This window comes from Carcharhinus amblyrhynchos, chromosome 9, assembly GCF_965287045.1.
Source record: "Carcharhinus amblyrhynchos chromosome 9, sCarAmb.v2.hapA, whole genome shotgun sequence".
Classification (NCBI taxonomy): Eukaryota; Metazoa; Chordata; class Chondrichthyes; order Carcharhiniformes; family Carcharhinidae; genus Carcharhinus; species Carcharhinus amblyrhynchos.
Window position 1 is genome coordinate 109,575,262 of NC_137332.1, and position 10,987 is coordinate 109,586,248.

At 41.3% G+C, this 10,987-nt stretch overlaps 1 protein-coding gene across 1 annotated transcript; it reads left to right on the forward strand.

Moving 5' to 3' along the window:
• Positions 1–438: 438 nt before the first annotated feature.
• Positions 439–10,572, forward strand: LOC145348186 (zinc-binding protein A33-like). The gene is made up of 6 exons (XM_080196379.1): positions 439–903; positions 997–1,092; positions 1,186–1,419; positions 4,151–4,194; positions 4,282–4,397; positions 5,259–10,572. The coding sequence occupies exons 1-6, from the start codon at positions 469–471 to the stop codon at positions 5,807–5,809; spliced, it is 1,476 nt and encodes a 491-aa protein (XP_080052505.1). The 5' UTR covers positions 439–468; the 3' UTR covers positions 5,810–10,572.
• The last annotated feature ends 415 nt before the right edge of the window (positions 10,573–10,987 follow it).

The window sequence follows — 10,987 nt, forward strand, 5'->3', positions numbered from 1 at the left end:
TTTGCTCTGGGTTTCAGTGGTCATCTCCAGCCCCATGCCACAAGACAGAAACCTCATTGCCATTCCCACCCCGCCACCATCTTTATACACAGCACTACCCTCACCCTCCTGCCTAAACGTCCATATTGCGGTGAGCATGGGGCTGTTTTGTGCAGCGGCTCAAATGGGTTCATCATATCTGAAACCTGGTGTTGTCAGACTTTTTACTGTTTACCCCAGTCCAACGCCGGCATATCCACATCATGACTACTATCGACTCCGCAAACTGCCGGATCCAAGTACTGAAAAAAGTAAAAAGTCAGTAAAAAGTCTGACAACACCAGGTTTCAGTATCTGAAAAAAGTAAAAAGTCAGTAAAAAGTCTGACAACACCAGGTTTCAGTCTGTCTGACCTGGTGTTGTCAGACTTTTTACTGTGTTTACCCCCGTTCATCTAGCTCACCAATAGCGAAACTGAAACCGATTGGAATGAGGAAATCCTCATTTGAGGACATGGCTTCCAGAAATCAGACGGATTATTGGACCGAAGAAGTAAACTGTCCCATTTGCCTGGATTTCTTCACAGACCCGGTGATACTGGAGTGTGGACACAATTTCTGCCGCTCCTGTATCACACGGTGCTGGAAACAGAAGTGGCAATGCTTCTGCCCGGAATGTCGAGTGATGATTCGGGACAGGAACCTCAGGGGAAACCGGGCCTTAGCGAATCTGGCTGAGAAAGCCCGAAATCTGAAGCTAAACTCAACAGGGAAGGCAAATAAATTTCACTGTGAGAAACACGGGGAAGAACTGAAGCTGTTTTGTGAAACTGACAAGAAATTGATCTGCTATATTTGTAGAGATTCGCGGGACCACAAGTCTCACAATTTCCTGCCGATAGACGAAGCTGTGGAGATGTACAGGGTAAAATGGGGAGGTTTTATTTCAGGTCATTTTTCTTAATTCGCTAATTTTGTGTTCAAAATGCTGATTCATTGAGTTTTCTTCCAATTCCAGGATCAGCTGAGACCATTTTTAGATTCCTTCCTAAGTAGAAAAATCTTGGTTCAGGACACTGAAGGGCGACAGAAGCAGCTGATAGCTGAATTTAAGGTGAGGCTTCCCTGTGCTGATTTTCTGGGATCTTGGTTAGTTTTCTTCCTACTATTGCGGGACATTAATTATGGTTCACATTTCATTCGGTAGGAACAGTCGAACAGTCTGAAGACCCACATCATGTCGGAGTTTGCTCATATGCACCAGATTCTCAATGAGAAAGAGAAACGTTTACTCAGAGATCTCAAGATGGAAGAGGAGAGGATTCTGAAAACTATGGAGAAAAACCTCAGTGAAATCCATCAGGAGTTAGTTAGCATTCAGGGAGAACTAGCAAAGTTACAAAGACAGATGGAGGAGCAAGACACAATCACATTTCTGAAGGCAAGGGATTATTTCATTGAAAGCAAACTAAAGTTAATACCATTGTGGGACTGGGAGAGCTAGTGGTAGCTCCAAGCTAGGGAGAGGCTAGGCTAGGTGAGGGTGGTACAGTGGTTAACACTGTTGCCTCACAGCATCAAGTACCTGGGTTCAAATCCTGGCTTGCCACTGTCTGTGCAGAGTCTGCACGTTCTCCGTGTCTGCATGGGTTTCCTCCGGATGCTCTGGTTTCCTCCCACACTCTAAAAGAGTGCTGATTAGCTGCATTAACCATGCTAAATTCTCCCTCAGTGTACCCAAACAGATGCCAGAGTGTGGCAACTTAGGGATTTCATTGCAGTGTTAATGTAAATCTACCTCATCCTGATTTGGATGAGGGAACAAAATGTAACATCTTAAAGTTTGCAGATGATTCCAAGTTGGGTGAGAGGGTGAACTGTGGTGAGGATGCAGAGATCCTTCAGAACAATCTGGGCAGGTTGAAGGAGTGAGCAAATCAATGGCAGATGCAGTATAATTTGGGTAAATGTGAGGTTATTCACTTTGGAAGCAAAAACAAGAAAGCAGATTACTACCGAATGGCTGTAAATTGGGAGAGGTGAGTGTGTATCGAGACCTGGGTGTCCTTGTGCACCAGTCACTGAAGGTAAGCATACAGGTGCAGCAGGCAGTAAAGAAGGCAAATGGCGTGTTGGCCTTCATTGCGAGAGGTTTTGAGTACAGGAGGAGGGATGTGTTGTTGCAATTACACAGGACCTTGGTTGAGGCAACACCTAGAGTATTATGTGCAGTTTGGGTCTCCTTTTCTGAGGAAGGATGTTCTTGCTCTAAAGGGAGTGCAGTAAAAATTTACCTCGCTGATTCCGAGGATGGCAGTACAGATGTGGGGAGAGATTGACTAGGTTAGGGTTGTTTTCGATTGTTTTGTTCAGCTGAATGAGGGGGCATCTCATAGAGACTTATAAAATTCAAACAGGCCTAGACAGGATACTTGCAAGGAGAATATTCCCAATGGTGGGAGAGTCCAGATCCAGGGGTCACAATCTAAGGATTCAGGGTAGACCATTTAGGACGGAGGTGAGGAGACATTTCTTCACCCAAACAGTGATGAGCCTGCAGAATTCATTACCACAGGAAGTAGTTGATGCCAAAACATTGAATATATTTAAGAAGAGGTACAATATAGCACTTGGGGCGAATAGGGTCAAAGATTATGGGGAAAAGGCAGGATAAAGCTATTGAGTGGACTATCAGCCATGATCATAATGAATGGTAGAGCAGGCTTGAAGGGCCAAATGGCCTCTTCCTGTTCTATGTGTCTATGTAACAAAGACATAATGGACAAAAACACCAAAGGTCGTAGCAATGGTAGTAATCATGGCTGAGAAGTGTGCTGATAATGGCACATCAAGAGATCAGAATGTGTTAATGGCAAAACAAAGGTAAGCAATGTGACAAAGAACAATTTGGGACAGGTAACATGTGGTCCTAGTGGAGGAGGGGGGGTTGGTTGGGTGGTGGGGAAGGGGTGAGGGAGGTGGATTATAGCTCATGGAATAAAAGTGACAGGAACAACATGGTTTTAGAATTTGCTGATTGTGAAGAAACAGAGAGCAGTGGTTAATTGAAGATTTTCAGGCTGGAGAAAGTTTTGTTCTGGGGTTCCCCAGGGGTCAGATATATATTCATGATCTAGCCCTTGGTGTATAGGGCACAATTCCAATATTTGAGGATGATACAAAACGAGAAAGCGCTGCGAACTGTGAGGATAGTATGGAACTTCAAAGGAACATAGACAAGTTGGTGGATTAGGCAGAAAGGTGTCAGATGAAGTTCAATGCAGTGAAATATGAAGAAATTTATTTTTGCAAGGACATGTACAGACAGTATAATAGCTCATGAAAGGTAAGGTTTTTCAATCTAGGGAGGCAATGTCTGGCATTGTCACTGGACTAGTAATCCAGAGACTCAGGGTAATACTCTGGGACTGTGGTGACATTTCATTTCACATTTTAAAATGCATTTTATACTCACTGATTACATATTCCTCGATACCAAGCTGAACACTAAGAGGAGAAAGGGATGGAAAGTGAGGAAGATAAATGACTGCTCCAGAATGTGTTCTGTTGTGCTGAAGAATAACAATATGAATCTATTTTTGCCTCACAAACTTCAGATCTGTAGAAATTGTACACCACATGCTGAGACTGGGTATTTCTACTGTGTGCATTAACACTCCAGTTGGCAAAGCTGATTTAAACTGCTAGCCATTCCTGGTACATATATCAAACTGAGCTGGAAACTGAAATGCTGGGATAACAGATATGTGCTGGTCCCAATGAGAGGTGATTACAACTCGTTAAACAAGAAATGAAACTTTTAACTTTTGAGAATATTCATCCTCACCACACTTAATCATGTTGACTCTGTTTTTTGCCCTTTGCTACTTTGTGCTGTGGGAAAAAAACATAATTCCAAACTACAGCAGTAGAAAAAGCTATTTGTCATTAGCAGAAATAACAAATTCTCATTGAGTATCAAGAGCTTCAATTTCAGTGTTACCCTGGAAAAAAGACAGCACAACTCTGTTTTCCATGTGAATTTACCAGTGCAAATTATGCCAAGCCATTCATTTTCTAATCTGTATAGTCATTTGACAGAGACAGTGAACGATGGTAACAGATTGGCTGTGTCACTAATTTCTGGTTATCCTCTCCATGTCATTCCTCAGACCCATGATTTTGTTTTACTTCAAGAGGTTTCCAAGGGCAAAGGGTATGTATTCTCTGTGTTGACATGCAAGTTAACTTAATAATAAGTCAAAAAGTGATGATAATTACATTGTAGGCTTTATATTCACAGGATTAATGCTCATGATGTTGCACAGTCGTTGGTACCTGCCTCAGTGTTACTTGGAAAATACAAAAGTCCTCTACAGTACACTGTGTGGAAAGAAATGATAGCAAGCATTTATCCAGGTAAACATCTTCTCGTTTTCCATCTTAAATCTTGTAAAGCTCTCAACAAGTGAACAGAGCAGATTGTGAGAGAACCTATACATAGAAAAGGCAGATCTTGGAGAAGGCTGATGAGGGCAGTGAGGCTGATGATGTGTATGTAGACTTTCAGAAGTTACTTGCCAAAGTACCACATAATCTGTTGGAAAACTACAGCTTATTCAGGTTAACAGGACAGTATGCTATGGATTCAAAATCTTCCAACTTGAAACCAGTCAGGGGGTAGTGGATGCACCTGGTTCAATGTTTTGCATGTAGGGCTGGGTAACTAATCCGAGCCATCAAATATCAGATTCTTAAATCATGCAGGTATATCGTTGCCTGATCATCTATTCAAAAAATAACATTGAGGATTGAGATGCAGGGAATCAAAACATGATGCAGATTAATTGACAAGTTTTCATAATTTGAACACATATAAAATTAATCTAACAGTTTTGTCCCCCGCTCCTCATTCCTGCAACTTCTTCCCTTTGATCCTTTGGCCCCAGAGCAGCAGGACTCAGTCTGGAGTTACCCTAACCATTTCCCCATCTCTATGGCTCATGACCAAATTACAACTTGTACATCATGCCAATAGCATCCAAGGCTGGGCACAAGAGCCTCAGATCCTCAAGCCAGAAATAGAAAAAAAAATCTCCTGGAGATTTCTGAGGCAGGAGGAGATTACCAAGACAGAGAGGAGTAATGCCGAGAACAAATTTGAAAAGGAAGATGGGCATTTCAAAATCAAGGAAATTTACTGAGGTTGGGAGATAGAGTTTGAATAAAGCATAGCAAAACTAAAACTAAATCACTGATTGTTATTTTAACTTTTCCCAGCTCCAGCTTCTCTGACCCTAGATCCGAATACAGCGAATCCCCAACTCATCCTGTCTGAGGACTGGACTAGTGTGAGACTTGGAGACAAACAGCAGGCACTCCCTGACACATCACAGAGGTTTGATTCTTGGGCCTTTGTCCTGGGATCAGAGGGATTCACATCTGGGAGACATTATTGGGAGGTGGTCGTGGGGAATAAGACTGAGTGGGGTCTAGGAGTGACCCGAGAGTCTGCCGAGAGAAAAGGGGAAATAGACCCAAAACCTGAAACCGGATACTGGACAATGGGGGTTGGAAATGGAACTGAATATTTTGCCAGTACATCCCCGTCATGGACCCCCCTCACCCTGAGTGTGAAACCCCATAAGATAGGTGTTTACCTGGACTATGAGGGTGGGCAGGTGTCATTTTACAATGCAGATGACATGTCCCACCTCCACACTTTCACCCACACTTTCACTGAGAAAATCTTTCCTATTTTTGATCCGGGATGGAATTTTGGCAAGAAAAACCCAGGAGCATTGAAAATTCTCCAGATAAAAGATCAATAACAATATAGGGAGTTGCACTATTTTTCCCTGGTGGGGGTGCAAGCAACATTCCCAGTAACGTTCTCTTTGCTGCCATTAAAGAATAATCACAATTTTGATTTTCCTTATTTCTTCTACTTCTATGAGGAGCAATCTTGCGAACATTAAAATAAGAGATGTCACAGCCAGGCCAGATTTGTTGTCCAACCCTAGTTGCCCTCAAACAAGTGGCAGTGAGCTACTTTCTTGAACTGCTGCAGGTACCCACATTGCTATTATGAAGAGATTAGGAAGGCCATTGGCCCTTTCACGCGTCTGTTTTGCCACTCGACAAGATCAATGATCTGCAACCTGAAATCCATCATCCATCACCATCTCTGAATCACTTGATGTCTAAAACTATATCTGTTTTGAATACTTCATAGCTGAGCAATTACAACTCTCTGGGATTGAAGAACTCACATTCACAACAATTGATTGAAGAAATTTCTGCTTATCTCAATTCTAAATCACCGTCTCCTTATTCTGAGTCTAGGAATCAATGTTCATTCAACAGAAACATTTCCTCAGCAACGGCCTGTCAAATCATCTTTCAAATAGGGCACTTCTCATTGTTCCAGGGAGTTGAGGCCTGACCTGCTCAATCTCTTTTCATAGGACAATCCCCATATCCGATGGCAGTCCCAATGAACTTGCATTGCACTTTCCTTTAGAGCAAGTAGCTCCTTCTGTAGATAAGGTGGCTTCACCAATGCCCCCTCTAATTGTAATTGGGCCTCATTACTTGGACTCCAATCTCAAAAATTAACACAGCATTTTCTTTCCTATTTGCTATTAACATTCCATGACTCACGAAGGACATCCAGGCCCCTTTGAATACAAACAATTCCCAGAAAATCAAAAATGGTTTTTAAAAATTGTTTTTCTCCACATAAATAATTTTATATTTTGCCACATTGTATGACATCTGCCATTTTGCTCACTAACCTAACGTGTCGATGTCCCTCCACAACCTCTTGTGTACATTCTCCTCAACGCTTACTCTCCCACCTAACTTTGCATCATCAGCATACTTGGGGACATATCTATTCCACTCATCTATACCAGTAATATAGATTGTAAATAACTTAGGCCCTCGTACCAGTCTTTTACCCTATTAAAGTCTGTCATCCCAAAAATGTCCTATTCTGGATTTTGGTCCATTGACTAACGCTTAATCCAATGTATCCACTATCTCTTTGAAAAGCTGAGGATATAGGCCATTGGGTTAAACAGATTAGTTTAATTAATTCTCCTGTACTATTTCTTTCCTTAATACAATTTCTTTAAGTGATCCATTCTCTCTAGACCTCCACTATTTCCAAATGTGTGTGTCTTCTGGTATGCAAATCATTTGCCTAATGAATTGCAAGTTTATGAAGCTTTTTTTCCACCTAGTGCCGGATTATGGAACATCTAAGATCTGATCCAATTTATTCCTTCGTCTATATAAATAATATTCTCAACTTCTAGCTGAACTATATGTCAGTATAAGTGCCATCACCAGTTTTTCATTCTGTTAACTAACAGGTGTTTCTGTATAGCAAATATTTGCATCTCTCTGAGCAGTATCTGTTTGTGACCCTAGCTCCCACCATATTCACTAGTAATGGATCCTTGTGAATCCCACTGCTGTGGAATAAACTCTTTCTCCTTCAGGGAACATCCCTTCTAGGGTACAAAGAAGCTAGCCTCTAACCCATATCTGAGACACTCCTGTGGCTAATATTTTTGCAGACTATTAATCCATTTAAAATAGACGAATTAAAGCTGGTGTTGCACACGACACTGAGAATGTCACACCAATGGGCCTTTACCCCAGATTCTTGAATAACTTTATCATAAAAAAAATTCATCTGAGTGCTAAAACTAACAATTTGTCTAGAATGAATTGCCTGCTGGAAGAGAGTTCAAAACTTATAACATTTTTTTAAAATTATTAAACTATGTTCTCCAGTTTTAGTCTCCAGATGAAATGGTTTCTCTCTTATCTGCCCTATCTGTTCTTAATATCTTGAAAATTTGATCAAACCATCTCTTAACCTTGCAACTTTCAGGGAAAACAACCTTAGCTTGTGTAATACTTTCAGGGAATAGAATCCTAGTTTGTGTAATTCTCTTATAATTTAACTGTTAGATTTCACATATCATTCTTGGTTAATGTATCCATCCTAAGGCGGGGAGCCCAGAACTGCTCACAATACTCCAGGTGTGGTCTAACCAGGACTTTATGTAACTTTGTATTCGTGAGCTCCAGCAATAAAAGCCAGCAATCTTTTTGGCTATTTTCTGTAAGGGTTCATGGCAATTTTTATTTGTCATGGGATGCAGACATCACTGATAAGGCCAGCATTTGTTGCCCAGCTCTAATTGCAACAACTGAGTGGTTGCAAGTCCATTTCAGTGGGCAGAGAAGAATCAACCACATAGCTGTGGGTATGGAGTTACACATTGGCTACAGTGCAAGTATGTCAGATTTCCTTCCCTAAAGAACATTAGCAAATCTGGTGAATTTTTAATGACAATCAACGATAGCTTCATGCTGTTACTGAAATGAGCCTTGATTTTGAGATTTTACGTTGAATTTAAATTCCACCTGCTGCACTGTGGGACTTGAACCCAGGTCCCCAATGTATAAACCTGACCCTCTGAATTTTTAGTTCAGTGACATTATCACTCCACCCATCACCTCCCTCAATGATTCATATACCTTTGATCCTTCACGTTGCTACTTTTCATCATTCAAGAAGTATCCCTTTCAGATTCAAAGTGGGTTGACCTCACATTTATTTGCATTCTAATCCATTGCTAGTTTTTCCAAACATTTAATCTATTAATCTCTCCTTGAAATTTTATGCTTCATCTACTCTGCCTACTGCTTACAATGTCATCTGTATTTGTGTCACCAGCAAATTTAGGTATGTGACGTTCTATCCCACCTAAGTTATGAATAAAATGGGTAAACAGTTGAGTCCTTATAATGTCTTCTGGAATTTCATGCGTATAACATTGAGACAGTCCCCTCTGCCCATTGTATATTTATAGAGGTGACTAAACCAATGGCTTTCACCATGCTTAACTTCTTAAAAACATATATTCAACCTCCCTTTTCAGTTGACAAAATTCAAGTTGTTTGGTGTTACCTACAGACCATACGACACAGGAGCAGAATCAGGCCACTTTCCATCGAGTTTGCTCCACTTTTAATCATGGCTGATATATTTCTCATCCCCAATATCCTGCCTTTTCCCCATAACCCCTGACCCACTTATTAATCAAGAACCTAACCTATCTATCTCTGTCATGACACTCAACGACCTGGCCTTCACAGGCTTTGGTGGCAAAGAATTCCACAGATTCACCACTTTCTGGCTGAAGAAATTCCTCCTCATCTCTGTTTTAAAGGATCATCCCTTTAACCTGAGGTTGCGCTCTGTGGTTCTAGTTTTTCCTATTAGTGGAAACATCTTCTCCAAGTCTTTGTCCAGGCTCGCAGTATCCTGTAAGTTTCAGTAAGATCCCATCCTCATCCTTCTAAACTCCAACAAGTACAGACCCACAGTCCTGAACCGTTCCTCATACGACAGACTCTTCATTCCAAAGATCATTCTTGTGAACCACTTCTGGACTCTTTCCAAGACTAGCACATCCTTCCTTAGATGTGGGTCCTAAACCTGCTCATGACACTCCAAATGGGGTCTGACCAGAGCCTTATACAGCCTCAGAATTACATCCCTGCTCTTGTATTCTAGCCCTTTCGACATGAATGCTAATATTGCACATACTTTCCCAACTGCTGCCTGAACCTGCCTGTTAACCTTAAGAAAATTTTGAACGACTCCCAAGTCCCTTTGTGTTTCTGATTTCCTAACCATTTTCCTAATTAGAAAATAATCTATATCTCCATTCAAAGAACAAAGAAAATTACAGCATAGGATCAGGCCCTTCCTCCCTCCAAGCCTGCACCAACCATGCTGCCCAAGTTAACTGAAACCCCCTACCCTTCTGGGGACCATATTCCTCCTTCTAAAGTGCATAACCTCACACTTTTCCACATTGTATTCCCTCTGCCACTTCTTTGCCCACTCTGCTAACTTCTCCAAGTCCTTCTGCAGCCCCCCCACTTCCTCAATAGTACTTGTCCCTCTACACCTGCAAACTTAGCAACAGTGCCTTCAGTTACTTTCTCCAAATTGTTAATGTAATATTGTGAAAAGTTGTGGTCCCAGCACTGACCCCTGAGGCCACTAGTAACACCACTAGTCACTGGCTGCCATCCTGAAAAAGACCCCTTTATCCCCACTTTCTGCCTTCTGCCAGTTAGCCAATCCTTTATTCATGCCAGGATCTTACCCTTAACACCAGGGCACTTTATTTAACAGTTTCCTCAGGGAAACAGTTGACTCAGGTCAACTACAGACCTCCAGGTACAGTCTTCAACCACTGCAATGAAGGGGACTACACAGCGAGGGATTGCTAATGAAAAATTAACTGTTCTTCAGTGACATAAATGCAAACAATGAGTTAAATGATATGTTAATAGACATTAAATCTTGGGACACAAGTTGAAGCCTCTACTTCCAAGGAAAATCCTCTGTAGCTCATGAATTGTAATATATTTTATCAGCATGTGCATCCAGTTGTTTAAATGTTTATGGTTAATGCTGGTTTACCGCTATTGCACTATTTTCAGTACAAATTGTGTAACCTTATGGTGGTGTCAGACAGAGCAGTGAAATATCAATAAAGGAATCATTCCAATTTACTGTGTCACAGAATGTACATCTGTCAAGGGGTGATTAACCAACTTACTCAATAGGGATTGTTACCTCAAGGCAGTTAATTTGGCTTGTGCAAATGCCAATATGTATTGATGGTTCAAATCAGTATTGATCTTTCCATTGGCACAGTAACCAATGCCCTTTGGGCTGAGTAGAAAGTTAGCTTAGAAATGAACCTCGGCCCCTGATAAACGTGCCTTTTCATAGATATGTGGAGCACTCCTGGTTTTAATTCTATCCAGATCCATTCCGAAGAGCCCTCAGAATTTCAGGTTACAGCAGTGCGGTTTTATGCTCCATCTCTAAACCAGAGATGTGATCTTTGACATGTCATAACTTCACCACTTTACATGGATCATTCTAACAATTCTCTCCATTT

Bases quoted from the DNA above. Each gene is read 5' to 3' on its own strand.
- LOC145348186 (XM_080196379.1), top strand. From the start codon at position 469: ATGAGGAAATCCTCATTTGAGGACATGGCTTCCAGAAATCAGACGGAT. The intron at 904-996 runs GTAAAATGGGGA...TTCCAATTCCAG, and splicing joins AAGCTGTGGAGATGTACAGG to GATCAGCTGAGACCATTTTT. The intron at 4,398-5,258 runs GTAAACATCTTC...AACTTTTCCCAG, and splicing joins GATAGCAAGCATTTATCCAG to CTCCAGCTTCTCTGACCCTA.